Source organism: Cyprinus carpio, chromosome A3, assembly GCF_018340385.1.
Source record: "Cyprinus carpio isolate SPL01 chromosome A3, ASM1834038v1, whole genome shotgun sequence".
Classification (NCBI taxonomy): Eukaryota; Metazoa; Chordata; class Actinopteri; order Cypriniformes; family Cyprinidae; genus Cyprinus; species Cyprinus carpio.
Window position 1 is genome coordinate 2054746 of NC_056574.1, and position 18580 is coordinate 2073325.

At 39.9% G+C, this 18580-nt stretch overlaps 3 protein-coding genes across 3 annotated transcripts in view; all 3 read right to left on the minus strand.

Annotated features, from left to right (window-relative positions):
• The window catches only part of LOC109076009 (serine protease 27-like), a 536122-nt gene that overhangs the window by 11589 nt on the left and 505953 nt on the right, over positions 1 to 18580 (minus strand). The window lies entirely within an intron of this gene.
• On the minus strand, positions 6570 to 8472 carry LOC122138853. The gene has a single exon (XM_042733573.1). The coding sequence runs from the start codon at positions 8466 to 8468 to the stop codon at positions 6777 to 6779; it is 1692 nt and encodes a 563-aa protein (XP_042589507.1). The 5' UTR covers positions 8469 to 8472; the 3' UTR covers positions 6570 to 6776.
• LOC109079977 (class A basic helix-loop-helix protein 9-like) lies at positions 15643 to 16922 on the minus strand. The gene has a single exon (XM_019095087.2). It carries the CDS (start codon positions 16686 to 16688, stop codon positions 15846 to 15848), a length of 843 nt encoding a protein of 280 aa, XP_018950632.1. The 5' UTR covers positions 16689 to 16922; the 3' UTR covers positions 15643 to 15845.

Below are 18580 nucleotides of genomic sequence, written 5' to 3' on the forward strand. Positions count from 1 at the left end.
CCGTTTCACAAGCTGTATACTTTTTAGGGGAATGTGCCATGTTTGACTATTCATATTTAGTATGTGCCAAAATGTCTGTGTGGTTCTGTGCCAGGAAAGATCAGCATGACATTTCATGTTCTATTAATGAGACATGCTCTGTGAGAGTCTAGAAGGAAACTGATCTGTGATTTCACCTACTGCAGAAGAGGTTTGCTCTTCACAAGACACTATACAATATTTTCACATATTGTGTATAATTAATTAGTGGTGCTAAGGCCAGCTCTGCTTTTACTAATTCAAATATAAACACCCTAACCTATAAACCCTTTAACTTTTCCCACACCATTTATGCTGCATACATGAATGATGTCTCAAATTTTGCTGTGATTTTGGTTTTTGGCTGGTAGGCAATAAAATAAAAGAAACAATTTCCAATTTGAAACATTAAGTCTGAGGTTGAATTACCCCGTTCTAACTGAGAATCTTATCATATTTGTTTAGTTAGGATGGAGATTTCCGTTAGAATCTCATTCTGAACACTGGAAACCACTTAGAAAAGCCTAGCAACCACACTCTCAGAAAAAAAAGGTACAAAAGCTGTCACTGGGGCAGAAGAACCTTTTCAAAAGATACACTTCTGTACCTTTTAGGTACTAATATGTACACTTTAGGTACTTTATAGATACATTACATGGTTATATGTATACTGTATCTTTAAGGTACCAATATGTTTAGGGAAAGAGGTGTGCATTTTGAAAAGGTATTGCCCCAGTGACAGCTTTTGTACCTATTTTTCTGAGAGTGCATGTGGCAATGCCCTGGCAAACATCTAGATACTCTAGCATTGTAGTGGTGAGTTTTGTATGGGGAAGCAACACAAAAATAAGTATATATTAAATATAGGGCAATCAGTAAGTCATTTTCATGTTACATAAGACAGTGCTTTACTCAGTATGCCAGCTTAGCAAACATTACTTCTCCTCTCAGAATCTGAAAACTGTTTTAGCTTTTAGCAGTAACTATTAGTAGAGGGACACTGACTGGTCATTCGTATTTCAGAAACCGTGTTTGTTTTGTTTTTTTCATAGGAAGGACAAAGTTTAAAATGTTTCGCATCATTAGAGCTTCTGAGAACAGAATCAATGAAGGAGACATGTTGTGTTGTTTACTGGGAGCATGTTGTCGATAAAAGAGCAGCTATTCTAAATTCATGAACAAGCTGTGACCATAAAAGTTCTAATCAATGCAGAATGCTCATTTTAGGAACGGTACAAGCTTTGTTTTTTGTTACTTTGATTTAACATTTTAGCTCTGTTCTAAAACCTAGTGAGCTCCTCGTGCAAAGCACATAAGACTCTTGAATCAATACAGGCACTAGACAAGAGGAATAATGCAAAGCTCTAATATACATAAAAGCTGATTTTGTTTTTCTTTATATGGGTACAGTATATTTCAGTATTAAATTTGACTATTTTACTATTTTATTGAACTATAAATATATATATAATGCACATACAGTTATATTTAAATGTATAATATTTGTGTGTATATTATACATATAAGATATATTATATATATATAATATAATGTCTCTTAGTAGTCAGTATAATTAAGTTATCAAAATGCATGACGGCAATCAAAAAGTAAAATATCTAGTGAGTAAGTGTCAGAAATCAGTGGTATCAGTAATAAGAGAATCGGTATGTTTAACTGCAGACATCTTGCTCATGTACAGACCCATCTAATGAGTTAATGGTGTGGAAATGCTAATCATACCTTAAGGTGGCAAACTTGTCTTAATGATACAACCGTTTCTCTCTGGCTCAAATTAAAAGGCCATTGCATCTGCTTCATTAGCCGTGTAAGGCAGAAATGAAGTAACTGATATGACACTCTTGGATTATCAGCAGAAAGCTGGGGGAAGGACAATAGAGGTCTTGGCTTCCTGCCTTCAGCATCTGACAGACATTATATGCGCACTTCTCTAATGACAGATACAAACATCTCCAGGATGAAATTATGGAAAGCTGTCTGTCTGTTTCAGTCTTTATATGTTTAACACTGAATGGAGACATTTTTTCTGTATAGTAGTATTTGTTTATTTAGCATTATTATGCTTAGTAGGAAAAGGCAATTATATATTATTTGATATATAGTGTCATGCAATCATAAATATAAATTATACATTAGTCTCTCAATTAGTCTCGCAATATTAGTTTCTCAATTTTAAAGCCACTGTAGGAAAGAACTGAAATAAAAATTTTCTCAAATGTTGTTTTTCATCTCTGAAAAGTCCAGTGGTGATCTGTCTTCTTGACACTGACTCAGTTTACCTGTAATCTTATCAGTCCGTTTTTCCCTCCAATTTCATTTGGTCTTTGACTTTCAATTTTACTGACTCATAAAAAAGTCTTGATTAGTTTAGTGAATTTGATTAACCTGAGCACCAGCCTGAGCCGCCGTTTCTTTCATCCTACCGCACTTGTGCTGTGAGAACTGCTATTAAATGTTTTAGGTACATGCTTAGAAAAACATTTGTGTGACATATGATCCTCCCACTGATATAGGTAATGGGATTCTGAATATAGTCACGACTGATTTGAATTCCCCAATGGTGGTCCTCCAGGGTCTATGTTGGTTTCGGCCTTGGCCTTGAGACAGAGATTAGAATATATGCAAGTTCAGCAGTAACCTTTTCAAATGAAATGATAAAAATATTCATCTCATTCCTGAAAATGACCCTTTCATAAGACCTGCTGTTAATACTAGTTTTCAAAGGACCTCCTGTAATGGGCTGTATGAGCCAGAAAGGCCCATACAAACCTCTGTGTCAGGGATGAGATGTTAATGAATGTGTCTCAGCTGTAATTAGACTCTGACAGCATCCACAGACTCATTTAATTAATGTTTGGATGAGAAGTTTGGCATCAGTATTGCTAGCAAGCCACAGAATAGTGTGGTTCTCTCTTTATCACTGATGTGTGTGTGTGCCTGTTATGGCATTTAAAATGTTTAATAAAGGTTATTCAGACAGATGACATGTTTTAGTGTTTATTTCTGGAAAGGTGCGTTTCGAGTTTAGTGTTTTGACATTCAAGCAACTCAAATAACCAAGCTGAGCAAGAGCTTGGTGTATGGTGTATAATAATTAATTTGTGAGCAAAAATTTTAGTTTTTATTTTAGTTTTGTGTAATTTGAATAATAAAAATTATTTTAGCGGTAAGTATTTAATTTATACAGGCGTTGGACAGATTGCTTGAGGCACCACAGTTGCCATCTCGCTCCGACTTGGTACAAAAACAAGTGATGAGTTTTAATCTGGCCTGCCCTTTATAGGCCAGACTCCACCCCCTTCACATGTGACTTCTCAAATGGGTAATAACAGACTGTAAAAAACCCACTACTTCAGGCATTTTACTCTATTTACACAAATAATTAATACTAAACACAAACTCAAACACATAATCAACAAATAAAACATTAAACACAAAAATAATACATTTAACCATTTAATTCATATACACACAAAAAAAAAGGTACCCCCTACTAATATAAAATAATGGTTTGGCCGGTTTCCGGTGCGCTGCGGCAGCGCGGCGCAGTCAGTGACGTCATAAAATGATCGCCGCTCGATTGCTCTGGTTGGCAGCGTCTCACACCGGAACACCGACCATCGCACGCCCAATTCAATATATAACAAACACTGACGAGACAAGACAACATCAAACAACGTGCAGTGTGAGTGTAAAAATGTCCGGGGTTATGAATATTGACAGATGTGGAGGGGAAGATGAAATAATGTCCAATGCATATGTGCCATCGGGACCGCGTGTGCACCCGCGCTGCCGACGGCAGAACAGCAGGAGGGGGAAACTAGCGTGAGTTATTACAAAGGTAAGTATTTCTGCTAAGTGTAAGTGGTGGTGTGTGTGTGTGTGCGTGTTGCGTGTGTGTGCCAGTGTTGCCCAGCAGTGACAATTAGGTCAGCTTTGTCACATTACCTCCCCCCTCTCCAAGCCACGCACTGATGGGAACCGGGAACAGGTAGTCGGCGACCACATTTTCTGTTTGCCAGGTCGATGTCGTATCTTGAAGTTGTATGGTTGCAGGGACAAGTACCATCTTGTAACTCTGGCATTATGGTCTTTCATCGATTGGATCCAGGTCAATGCTCTGTGATCAGTTTCAAGATCGAATTCTCGCCCAACGAGGAGGTAGTACCGTAAGCTGTCAAGGGCCCACTTGATGGCAAGACATTCCTTTTCTATGGTAGAGTATCGGGTTTCCCTGGGCAACAGCTTGCGGCTAAGGGTAAACAACTGGTTTTTCTTCTCCTGAACTTCCTTGTGCCAACACTGCACCAATTCCTGTCGCTGAAGCATCCACTTGTACAAGGAAACCGTTGTGAGAAATCTGGACTCTGTAGGACCTGGGCTGGAACACATCTTTTCTTTCAGAGTGTTTGAATGCTGTCTCACAATCCTCAGTCCAAGGAACTGGATTGCTTACTGACTTACTCAGTAAGTCCGTCAAGGGTACTGCAATTGAGGCAAAGTTTGGCACAAATCTTCTGTACCAGCCCACTAACCCTAGGAAAGACCTCACCCTCTTTGTTCTGGGTCTTGGGCTCCGCCGAATTGCCTCCACCTTGTCCACCTGTGGTCGCAGCTGGCCATTGCCTAGGTGGTATCCAAGGTATCCAGCTTCTTGACGCGACCACTCACATTTATTTACATTTAGTGTCAACCCAGCTGCCTGTATCTTCTCCAAGGTTTGTCGCACATGCTGAAGATGCTCAGGCCAGGAGTTACTGTGGATCACCACATCGTCCAAATAAGCAGCAGACCATTCCTCGCAGCCCTGGAGGACTCGATCCATTAACCTCTGGAACGTGGCAGGTGCCCCATGCAGGCCAAACGGAAGGACCATAAATGGTTATAACCCCAGTGGGGTCCGGAATGCTGTGTATGGTCTGGAGGCTGGATCGAGGGGCAGACCTGCCCAGTAGCCCTTGCACAGATCCAAGGTGGGATGATAAATTGAGCCTGTCCAATTTTCTCCAATAAATCATCCACTCGTGGCATTGGGTAGGCATCAAACTTTGATTGCGCATTCAGTCCTACGGAAGTCGATGCAGACACGCAGTGTCCCATCCTTCTTTGGTACGATGACCATGGGACTACTCCATTCACTCACCGAGGGCTCTATTACTCCTAATTCCTTCATCATCTTGATCTCTTCCTTTAGAGGTTTCCACCAACCTTTCAGGAACACGGTAAGGCCGCTGTCTTGAGGGTGCTGAGTCGGTCGGGTGTATGGTGTGTTGACACATTTCAGTCCGCCCAGGTCTCTGGCGGAACAAAGCAGGAAATTGGTTCACCAGCTGCTGTAGCTCTTCCTTTTTCACGTCATCTAGGTGATCCAAGCTCACCACTGACGCCTGTCTCTGAGCTCCTGCCTCTGAACCGTCATCCTCCACATCCTCCACCTTCCGTACTAGAAGTGACGTCTCTGTTGCCTTACCGGTCGACTCTCTCCACTCCTTCAACAGGTTTATGTGGTAAGTTTGTTTAGCTTTCCCTTTGTCAGGGTGGTGGATCTCATAGGTCACTGGCCCCATCTTGCGGACCACGGTGTATGGCCCTTGCCACTTGGCCAACAGCTTATTCGATGATGTTGGTAATAGGAGTAGAACTTTCTGCCCCGGCTGGAACTGTCGAAGTCTTGCATGCTGGTCATACCATCGTTTTTGAGCTTTTTGTGCCTCTTGCAGGTTCTCTTTGGCCAGTTCCCTATACCGCTCAAGTCGATCTCTCATCTCTAGAACATACTGCACTATGCCTTTCTCCTCAGTTCTGGAGGCAGGGTCTTCCCACCCTCTTCTCAGTAGGTCCAATGGTCCCTGCACTTGCCATCCATAGAGCAGTTCGAATGGTGAGAAACCAGTTGAGGCTTGAGGTACTTCTCTGTAGGCAAAAAGCAAAAAGAGCCACACTGTCCCAATCCCGTCCTGTGTCGGCAACAAACTTACGTAACATGTTCTTAAGAGTTTGATTAAAACGCTCCACCAGACCATCTGTCTGCGGGTGGTATGGGGTCGTCTTGATGGCGTTGATACCCAGCTGCTGGTATAGTTGCCCCATTAACCGTGAGGTGAAGTTAGTTCCCTGGTCTGTCAGGATCTCCTCTGGAATGCCTACTCTGGAGAACATTTGGATGAGGGCATGGATGATTTTCGGCGTTGTGATGGATCGGAGTGGAAACGCTTCTGGATATCTTGTAGCGTAGTCGCTGACCACCAGGATGTACCGATGTCCTGCACTACTTCTTTCAAGTGGGCCTACGATGTCCATGGCGATGCGTCTGAAAGGAGAAGAGATCACAGGGAGAGGATGCAGGGGTGCTTTGCCCCGCTGGGAAACAACACTGGTCTTTTGACAGATGGCACATGTATTGCAATATGTTTGAACATCTGTGTATAGTGTAGGCCAGTGGAACCGTGAACTAATGCGTGCATATGTTTTCTGCTGTCCTAGGTGGCCAGCCCAGGGAACAGTGTGTGCTAAATGTAAGACAATTTGCGGCAACATGTTGGAACAACTAGACGTGTCACATCATTTGTCTGCAAATACAACACTCCATTCAACACAACATATTTTTCATTGCACAGATTAGCTGCATTTTCACACCCTGCCTTCTCAAAGAGTGATTTTAAAGACTCATCCTCCCTTTGTAATTTCGCAATGTCCTCCGGAATCCTCCAGCCACAACATGAAGACCATCCACAGAGGTCTTAGAGACTGGGGGTGCCCATGTACTTCTCTAGACGCCGCTGTCGGCGTGTATTCCTAGGGCCCTTAGTGCTGCCCTGCAACAGACTACTGTCCAAGTCCGGCAGTGGCTGCAGACCTGCCTTGGCTTGTGCCCGGGTGACAACAGGACATGACATTTCAACAATGGCAGAGGGAGTAGCAGTTTCAGAGTTTTTGGTGGTTTGTAACAGATCATTTAGTACTGGTAAGTCTTGACCCAAAATCATGTCAGCTGGTAAGTTATCAATTATGGCAACATTTAACAAGTACAATTGATCATACACCTCAACAACGACTTCAGCTCTAGGGTACTGCTTTACATCCCCATGTACACATTGAACAGCGGTAGTGTTTACATAATTTACATTTGGCACAAAACATGGTTTTAAAAGAGAAAGAGTGCTACCAGTGTCCAAAAGAGCTTGCAAAGAATGTCCATTGACTGTCACCTTACACATATTTTGACTCTCCTCTACAGAGTCTCTAACATTGTCTTCCTCTCTGGGAACATAACAAAATCCAGTCAATTTTGCTTTTCGCACAGGACACACTGATGCTTTGTGTCCGGGCTGTTGGCAATAAAAACAAATTAGTCCCTTGCCCACAGATGATTTTTGTCCTTGTGCATGGTCTGTACGATCAGCACGACTTTTCTCAGCTTCAGCCCCAGAGCGATCAGAAACAGAACGTACAGTAACTCTTGGTGGTTGAGTGTGCAGGCCTCCCCTGTGAGCCTTCATGTACTGTTGAGCCAGCTTTGCTGCCGCCAGGCCTGTCATCGGCTCATGCTCCCGTACCCATGTGCGAGTATCATACGGGAGTACACGAAGAAGCTGCTCCAGGATAACAGCCTCACCAATCTCCTCTTTAGTATGCTCCTCAGGTCGTATCCATCGTCGATACAGATTCCTCAAGCAATGGTAAGTTTCTGTTGGTGACTCTCCCGCTGGAACAGAGGACACTCGGAAGCGCTGGCGGTAAGTTTCTGGTGAGATGTTAAATTTCTCCAGCAGTGCCTCCCTTAGATCAGCATACACCTCTGCCTTCTCCTCATCCATCGCTAAGTATGCCTCCAGTGCCTGCCCTGTCAGCAACGGGACAAGTCGAAAGCTCCACTCCTGCTCAGGCCACCCCCAGGTCCTGGCCAACCGCTCGAACCGCCGAAGATAGTTTTCGATGTCTTCCCCCTGCTGGAAGGCTGGCATTTTTGGTTTAGACCGCTGCATTGGCTGACTTGGTGCTGGGACATTTGTGGAGTCTAGGACATGTGCTTGTCTGTCTCGTGTAGGCCCTCTCTGTGCTGCCGGAGTTGGTAGGTCCATCCGCAGATCATCCATGTCATACGAGGTCTCTGCAGGCCGTGCTGACTGTACGATGGATTCTCGTAGACCACGGAGCTCTCGCAGATATCTCTCTTCCCTCTCCTCTTGTGCGTCCAGGAATTTGCGCATCAGAGACACCATTCCTTCACCAGACATTTCACCGGCTGTGAAGGGTTTGGTCTGTGGTGAACTGGCCTTTGCTGATGCTTCAGGAAGCCTTGTAGCTGCCTCTTCGTCCTCCGTAGATTCCATTGAATCCCAGGCCACATCCTTTTCAGCCACCACCTTCCCCTGGGACCGCAAACCCGTCCTGGGTTTTTTACCTTTTGGCGCTGTCTTGCGGGTTGCCATCCCACCGCTGTATGTGTTTGTGATAGAGCGAGAACTAGCTAGGAGACGTTGTGAATGTCCGTTTAAAAGATGTTAAATGATGGCTCAGCCCGCAATAGCACTTATGTGCAAGTGAAATTTATTACAGTGCCAAAAAATAAATCCAGTCCAATAGTGAAAAAAATATATATATACAGGTGCACAAAGTACCAAAGAAACAACAAAAAGAAAAATAAAGAGGAAATAATCCAAATGGAAAAAAAAAACAGAAAAAGTCAAATATACCGGTAAGTATCTACAATATACAGGCGTTGGAAAGATCGCTGAGGCACCACAGTTGCACTCTCGCTCCGACTTGGTAAACAAGTGATGAGTTTCTTCTTCTTGTTTCTTCTGAAGTTTTTATGGCGGTTGGCAAACCAGCTTATGGGTGCATTCCGCCCCCTACCAAACTGGAGTGTGGAGCCCAAATGGGAAATGAAAAAAAACAAAAAAAAAAAAAAAAAAAAAAAAAAAACCTGAAATTATCCCCCGTATAACCCTATGTCTTTTAAAAAATTTAATAACTATACTTTCCATTGCTCAAAATTACATTACAAAAAGCTTTGATATTTCACAAATAAGCAATATTCTTTCATTTTCGTACTGTTACTGGAAATAAAAATGCTCTATTGTCTCTAATTCATCAAATTTCTACATTTACCTGTTGCATGCTTCAAAAAATATTTCAAACACAAAAATAATCATCACCTAGAATGTCCAACTAAGACGCGAAATGATAATATCCTCCTTCCTGTTCTTATATACCACTTCTTCCATTTCCTACAAGTTGTTGGATGCTATAAGATGTCGCCCTTGCTATCAAAAGAATGCTTCGTTGCCAACTATGGAGTGACACCTTAACCTTTAGCCCTGAACCTCTTTTTTACTAAGAGCCACTTGTATGGTCAACATCTGCATGATTTAAAGCTTGCTTAGCTAGTTTGTCAGCCACTTCATGCATCTACTCCCACATGAGCAGGGACCCACAGCAAAAATAATAAGACTAGTATTACTATTTCTCAATAAACTTGCTAGAATATCATAAATACTATCCTTGCCTAGTTGATTTTAGTCCACTTGCAAGGCTGAAAGTGCTGCATAAGAATCAGAACAGATGACTGCTAACCTAGGGTTTAACATCCTCCCACCCATGAAGTGCTACCAGAAATGGCAATAAGCTCTGCTGTTATACACCGATACTTATCAGTTAATCTTTGCTGATATCACATTGAATATTTAGGGATATGCACTGCAGAAGCAGTTCTTCCCAGAGGCAGGATCTTTAGAACCATCTGTGTATATGTGCAACCACGATGTATAGCTTTGATCTATATATTGCTGTGCAATAATGTTCTTGGGGATATCCTTGTCATTGTTAATTTGCGTTTGAATTTGAAAATCAATAATGGCTTTGGGAATATCCATGGTGGAAATTACGATACAGACAAAGTGATAGTTTTAATCTGGCCCTGCCCTTATATAGGCCAGACTCCACCCCCTTCACATGTGACTTCTCAAAATGGGTAATAACAGACTGTAAAAAACCCCTACTTCAGGCATTTTTTACTTCTTTTACACAAAAAAATTAATACTAAACACAAAACTCAAAACACAACATCAACAAATAACACATTAAACACAAAAATAATACATTTAACCATTTAATTCATATACACACAAAAAAAAAGAGGTACCCCTACTAATATAAATAATGGTTTGGCCGGTTTTCCGGTGCGCTGCGGACCAGCGCGGCGCAGTCAGTTGACCGTCATAACTGCTCGCCGCGCGGATTGCTCTGTTTGGCAGCGTCTCACACCGGAACACCGACCATCGCACGCCCAATTCAAACTAACAAACACTGACGAGACAAGACAACATCAAACAACGTGCAGTGTGAGTGTAAAAATGTCCGGGTTATGAATATTGACAGATGTGGGAGGGGAAGATGAAAATAATGTCCAACGCATAATGTGCCATCGGGACCGCGTGTGCACCGGGGCGCTGCCGACGGCAGAACAGCAGGAGGGAAACTAGCGTGAGTTATTACAAAAGGTAAGTATTTCTGCTTAGTGTAAGTGGGTGTGTGAGTGTGTGTGTGTGTGTGTGTGTGTGTGCGTGTGCGTGTGTGTGCCAGTGTTGCCCAGCAGTGACAATTAGGTCAGCTTTGTCACAGTGTGTGTGTGTGTGTGTGTGTGTGTGCGTGAGCTCTGTAAGAAGAAATCGATCCCCCTTAGAATACTTGCCATTAGAAATATATTGCAGTTGCTTGGTGGACACAATACTGACATCTTTGCTTATGGACATTCCTTTCAAATAATTTTTAAACCAGCTAAGTCAGCTAAGTCATAAATGTATATTAATTTCATGCTTTTAAGAGCAGTGGAGAAAGTGTTTTGGCAGTAGAGCGAGGTGTTCCTTTAGCTAATTGCTTTGGATGAACGCATCTGCCAAAAATGAAAAATGTAAATGTTGGTGGGGTGTTTTTTTTTTTTTTTTACATCTACCACTTTTATATACTACGTTTTTTTGTTTTGATTTGTTTTTGGTTTTTTTTACTGATAGATTTCAGCTTTTTTCTTTTTCCTATTTGAAAGTATTTGAAAGTTTTTTTTTTCAAGGTTTTATTTACTTTTGCTGCTTTTCAGAAGGATTTTATGTAAAGATTTTATTGTTTCACCTTAATACTGCTCTCTGACTTATAAAAATCTATCATACAAACATGATTTAATTTAAATTTAAATATGCGTTGTGATAAATTATACATTTTTGAAAAATGTATTATTGCCCCATGTTTATGATGTCAATTCCACCACCCAGAATATTTTACAATTGTTTTATATTGAATATTTTTGTGTGTGCAACTGTGCATCATATCTATAAAAGCTATAATTTTGTCAAATTATGCAAAAGTGTGAAAATGTGATTTGATTGTGTGTATTTATAATACAAAAAAGGTTAGCAAAAACAACGAGTCTACTATTTTATTCCAAAATAGGAATGCTATTAACCCCATAAAGTCTACTTTATCATATTTAAACCTATAATATACAATCTACATGCCTTCTTGTCATCTGACTGATACTTTTTAGCAAGTATAGGCCTTTTAGTATATGTCTTTTTGCTATGAAATCTTAACTGATATTTTTAAGTAAACTAATGAATAAATGTAATATTGTTAGTAATATTTCAAGATGAAAACTTACTGGACTGAAGCAACTTTTTCATATAATCAAGTTTACATCATTTTTTAGCAACAACATGTTAAAGTGATACCTTAGGGGTTTGAGGAACACTTATTTGTACATATCTCATTGTATTGCAATGCATTATATAAAAAAAGAGCTTTGATCATAAAACTAAACATTTAAATATCATCTTACTAAGACATTATTGGGAGACACAGTGTGACAACTGATGTGTATTGTGTATGCATTTTATGTAAGTAGTTTTATACTATAATGAATAAATTTATGTCACAAGCTTGCAGTACATCTCAGAATTTCATCATACTTTTTGGCCATACAAATATCAGTAACTGTACCAAATAGTTTGTATTTGTTTTGTTTGATCTTTTTGAGAGTTTGAAAAGTTTTTTTCTTTTTTCTTTCTTGTTTGTCAGCTTTTATTTCCACCATTCTTCTACCATACATCATACAATATAAGCTGTTGTATCATGTTTTATAATATATGGTAATCAAATGAAAATTTATGTGCCAAAACATTCTATTTTTCTAGGCTGCTGTACAGGGTTAAACACAATACAGCAGTTGGTTTTGGAAGCGGCTCTTTCAGCTATGGTGTTCTGTTACCATCTGCTGGTGGTGTATGTATGTGGATGATAGTCAGGAGGCAGATCACAGATATGACATGAATATCCAAATGAACAGCACGCTACGTGCCAACACTAGCAGATCACGGACACTGTCCCAGAGCACTGTTCCAATTACATGCTTCTACTCTGGTCCAAAACCAAATCTGTGTCCATGAAAGTGCCAGAACCCAATCAAAAGGGTCATAAACACTAACCTCTGCTATCACGCTTTAACTGCCTGCAGCTTTGGCCTTTGTGTGTACGTGTGAATGTGTCTTCCATCATTAGTAAGCAGCAGAGCGGCTACAGGTGAGTCATCTGCCATCTCTCTCTCTCTCTCTCTTTTTTTTTTTCTCTGTTTTCGTTTATTTTTGTTGGCTATGTTTCTTGGCTACTGTTTTTCCTTTCAAATGTACCTATGGCAGACGTCATGGGGGCGGTGCGGCCCGGCCCGGCCTGGCCTGGCAGATCAGCGTGGGTTTGAAGTTGGTGAAGTTTATTAGAGAGAGGTGTTATTGTGCCATGGATGACTCACTGTATTTAAATCTCTGCATTACAAATGCTCATAAGCTCATTCATCTGTCTGAGCTGCACTAGAAAGCACTTAAATCATCACAATTAAATGCATTGTCTCTTCTTTATGGAAGCTTCTTTCAACCGTAGGATAAAAATGTAAAAAGAAATAACTAATTGTGACTTTTTCCCTCACAATTCTCAGTTCATCTCACAATTTATTTATTTATTTATTTATTTATTTTTGTGCAAATTGCGAGATGTTAAGTCAGAATGGCAAGATATAAACTCACAATGGTAAAAAAAGAAAAAGAAAATGTCAGAACTGTGAGATTTAAAGTCTCAATTATTTTTGCAAAACAAAAAAATGAACTTCAAGATGTAAAACCAGAATTCAGAGAAAAAAATTCAGAATTGTGAGTTTGTCTTGCAATTCAGATTTTTTAAATCATAATTGCAAAAAAAGTCCAAATTGTGAGGGGAAAAAAGTCACAATTGCCATTTTTAGTATTTTTTTTCCTCATCTCATGGCAGAAATGGGCCTCCATACTTCTTGGTTGTATTGTGATTTATTTTTTATTTATTTATTTTTACTAAGCAATCTTATATTTTTAACCCTTCCTGTTCAACCATTGTTCTGCTAAAAGTATAAGATGTGCATGTGGCATTTATTCAGTAGAAGTTAAACTCAAGCACAATACTTTAAAATGATGATCACTAAAAAAGTAATTTTGTAGAAATGTGAAGCATATTATTTTATAAAAGCACTTGCATTAATTCTATTGTGTACTACAGTAGTCAACATTTGAGGTGGATCAAAATCTTTCATCCAAGTTGTACTAAAACCAAAATACCCGTTCTTGTCTTAGGACAACTTTTTTGATCCACTTCAAATGTTGACTACTATATTTTGTTCTTGTCATTTTTTCGATCATTTTAGGAATTGAGGCATTATTGAGGCATTGTTTCTAAAAGTGCATGTAACTTTTACAGAAAAGGTTAATAAGCAGCTTTTTTCCTAATAATTGATAATAATAAAAGATTCTATTTTGTACTAAGTCCTGCCTTTGTCCAGTCTGCACAAATAATGTGCTGCCCTCTAGTGTCCAAATGCTTCCATTGAGCAGGTGATTATTTTCCCTGCTGTGATTTAAACTGTTTACAGATCTTCATCTGACAGATATGACAAATGCATCAAATGAGCAATGATCAAATGAGCAATGTCCGGATTGACGGGAAAGATTTGCTCACCGCAAAAAACAACACATAAACCTGCTGATGTGTTTCAAATGAAGGCCTGACTGGCCTTATTTGCTGCACAAGCCTGACTGGCCCGCTGCCACAACAGGTAGGACGACAGACATGTTGTCACTATCACTCAACACATTCATCGGATTTCCATGATTCATGTCTGTGGATGAAATAAGAGGAAGACGATCAATCCGTCCCCTCCTCTCTCTCACTCTCATCCTTGTTTGTGTAGCCCGATCGGACACACCTGCAGGTCTCTCCATGAAAGTCGCCACAGGGCTGCCGGAAAGAGACCAAGGGGGTCTTTCTCTCTCTCTCTTTGGGTAGAGCTTGCACTTCCTTCCTGTGAGGTCATAAATCTGTCCCCAAGCACATGCTAATGGTCTAATATTAACAGTGTTTAGATTGATCTACTCTGAGGATGGCCCTCACCTGAGGGTCCCACTCATATTTCAAAAACTATATTCAAATATTTACCTCCACTATTCTTCGCTAGTAGAGTCCCTCACCTTTTCCATCAGCACTTGACTGAATTATTACATTTAATTAATATTTATTTAACAAGAACAATGGACAGTCCATGACTGCCTCAGAATTATTAAAAAGGGAAATATGAGATTGTTAAAAAAAATTAATTGATAACATAAAACATCACATTTAATGTTTTAAAATATATTACGAATAATAATAATACAATTACAAGTAAGTTGCACTGATACATAGCTAAAATAAATGGGTGTAAATAAAAAAAACTGCCAACTTGAAAACTAGAGTGCATGTTGATGCATTCTAAAAGTTTTAGCATGTTATGTATTAAAGAAATATTTAAAAAAATAATATAAAAAAATATTTTAACTGTTTGTATTTTTTCCTCTATTTTAGCGAGTACTAATTTTTTTTTTGTTTTTATCAGTTGAGCAATTTTGTATTTAAGCAATTACATTGATGCATGGTCTACATAATAAAAAATAAAATGCTTTTCAACATTTTCCTCTGTTTAAGCTTGTACTACTCTGAGCAAGCTTGGAAGCTTTGAATTTGACATGCTTACAATCAATTTGTGTATTCCCCTTTTTTTTAAGTTGCTGTGGATAAAACTATATGCTTAATGAATAAATTCTAAATGTGAGAATACAAGGAAAGTCATTTGAGATTGAAAATAATATGGTGTAAATCATTCTGAATTAAGTTTAAATGATTTGCTTAATAATTACTGAAAATGCTAATGTGCACATAAACTCATCGAGACTAAAGCATGAATGGGATTCCTGCTAACCCTTGCTACGTCAAAATGTTTTTACATCCTGTTATGAAAAGAATGCGCAGTTTACGCAAGATCAAAGCTCCATTTTTCAGAAATGAATGGAATGGAACAGAATTTGTCTTTGGATGCATGCAAACATAATGCACTAAATTGCTACCTACGTAAACAGAAATTTTCTCTAAATGCTTAACTTTGGCATGAAGACGAGTCAGTGTGTTACTGTTTTGCATATTTTATTACAAAAGGTGTGATGCAAAATTCTAAATTCTAAATGAACAATTTTTTTTTTTTGTAAAGTTGTTTTTTGTTCTGTTTTTTTTTGTGATATTTTTTCAAATCACATAGAATTTGCTCTATACATATAAATTTCTCTTAATGCATTTAACACTATTTTTAATTACATTCAAAATATGTACAACGTTACCAAACAGTAACCAGAAATGCACCTGTTTACAGGTGTTGGCAGTGATTTTTCTCAGTTCTCTCAGTCTTAGGAGTCCTGGTGCAGGGGTGTGTATCACAGTGTGTTGTAGCAGTGCTGGGGCCCAGCGTCCTGTAGGTACCCCATGTGCCAGGACAGAGGGAGCATCTGCAATGGTTCCCCATAATTGTCCATATGATTTGGGCCACAAGAGCCCCAAACTCCAGGCTGATATGCTCCAGCATCACTTATCCGTCCATACCTGGATGAGCTTGCCATATCGCTAGAAGGGTAAACCTGGGCGTCAGGAGAGAAACACGGGTAGTGAGGGGATGGCGGACAAGCAGGGCCCGTGAAAACATGTTGCTCTGAGGAGAGTCTATGCAAGGGGGTTTGTATATGATGGCTGAGCGGCTGGTGCCAGGATGGGAAGCTCTGGGATTCAAGATGGACAGGAGGCGACGGCGATGGCTCCTGCCACAAACCGCTCTGCTGACCGTGACACTCAATGTGGCTGCAGGATTTCCCCACACTTGCTGGTGGGTTGTTAGTAAGGAAGACTGACAAAGCTGAGATTCGACTGATGGCCCTCTGGAGCGTGGCGATCTTCGACAGCCGCTTTCCGCTCAGGTCGTGATGCAGAGCCACCCGGAGCGCGTTGAAGGCCTGGTTATAATCCGTGATGCGTTTCCTCTCTCTCACGTTGGCCGCTACTCTGCGTGCTTTGGAGCGCACTGGCCTGCTGCGTTTCTTGCTCTGTCTCTCTTCTGGCTCGCTTAGGGCGCTTTTGGGGTAACAACCCGTCGAGCTGCTGCCATCGCTGCTGTCCAGCTCCTCTGACCCTTGAAGACTCCCGTCCAGTTCCTCCTCGGAGAACTCTGAGCTGTTGAAGCTGCCTCTGCTCGCCATGGAGAAGCCGCAGACTGTTTCCAGTGTCATCGATCTCCTGTGCTGACAATCTGGATGGCGCTTTCTCACCCGACCTGTGATTACCTGTGATGTTTCTCAACAGGTCAGGCCACTCTTTAAAGCAGCTCGTTTAGGAGTCACATGGTACAGTCACCTATGAGAAATGCCGGTGTTTATGAGCTCCCCAAGGCAAATTCAGCTGCTCCCTCCCCAGACACACCTTCTGCTGCAAAATCCACACAACCACGTATAGGCCATGGAATAGTGAGTAAAACTCAGACATAGACAAATAAAAACACAGACAATGAGTATGTTAGATTTGTACTTCTCATAAACTGTGGAAAAAATAAAAACATTACATCACAACATCATTCACCATCATCAGAGATAAGGAATGAGCTTTTGGCACCTTTGAAGGAGGGCAAGTTGACCTTGAACTGTAGCAAGACCCAGACAGAGAAAGTGCAGGCACATATGTGAACCAGTATGACCAACTGGCATCTTAAACAATATGATTACAAATTCTTTGCTTTTCTTTACTTTTTTCTGACTTTTTAAAAATTACTTTTAACCACCTGGGCCCAAGGCTTTTAGTGGATGTGTAATGTCAGGGATAGTTCATCATAGAAATTATATAATTATACTATGAAATTATAATTTTTATTTACTATATAAATTAAATTGTTTTATTTTTAATGCATTTTTTAATGTGTATGATTGTTTATATGTACTGTATATAATGTAATTTATATATGCAGCATTAAATATGTGTGTGTTTATGTAAATTAATACATAAATGTCAGTAAAATATACATATAATAATGATGTAATAAGTATTAATTAAAATGTAGAATGTAAGTATATAAACTTGCATTATAATTATGCACGCACAATATATATACATACACACACACACACACACACACACACACACACACACACACACACAAACTATAATTTCAATTATACAGTATATGCCCTACCTGTCCAAAAATTGCATTAACTCATGTGACGTGGATCATGTGACACTCTACAAATGGAGTAAGATCAAAGAAATAAGAGATTTATTTCAAAAACATCTTATTTGATTCTTTTTACCAGTATGGTGTACGTGTATATATATTTTATAAATGCAAGTTGAAATACTTTATATGCAGTGCACATTGCATTTGTTGTTAATTTTATGACAATTTTAAAAAGGTTAAAAAAAGGTTAGGAATGATTTCAGCACTTTGTGTCAGTGATAATGGCTGAACTTGTGCTGGTCTTCAAGGGCAGTGTCTCATAGTAGATTCCTGCTCTGTCTTGTGATTAATCACACAGGTAGTTCAATCTAAATTTGTCTGTTAGTGCTCATGACAAATTGTACATTTATCAAATAACTAGTATTTTGTGGATTTCCTCTCATGTGTGAAAGACTTGTGATCCATTATTTATATTTGTCCACAGATACAATTATCATCTCCAGCAATGCGATCTTGGCGCTGTGTTGGTGCTGGGCCTTGTGGGCCGTATAATTTGGGTGTCTTTGTAACAAACAATAAATCAAGCCCGAACAGCACCCGAGGATAGGAACAGAAAGACACTCGGACTTCAAAGCCCGCAAAAAGAGAGCAGGTATTTGACAATTATAACATGGCTTCAGTAGCACACCCTACACACTGTTTAGCACTGACAGGGGGAACACATACTTTTGTTTGGTTTGTTTTTGACAGATTGCATGATGGTCATGTTTCAGGTTGTGCAATGGGAAATCTGGTCTGTATCTCTATGGATCTTTGTCCTTTTACTGCCCGCAGCCTGATCATGTCCTTCTTCATCATGCTCTCTAATCTGAAGAACAACGGCTGCTGTAAGTCAATAGTTCAGTGCTAAAGCATCGTTGACAGCTCTTCATACCAAGGATAGCGGTCATCCTCCCA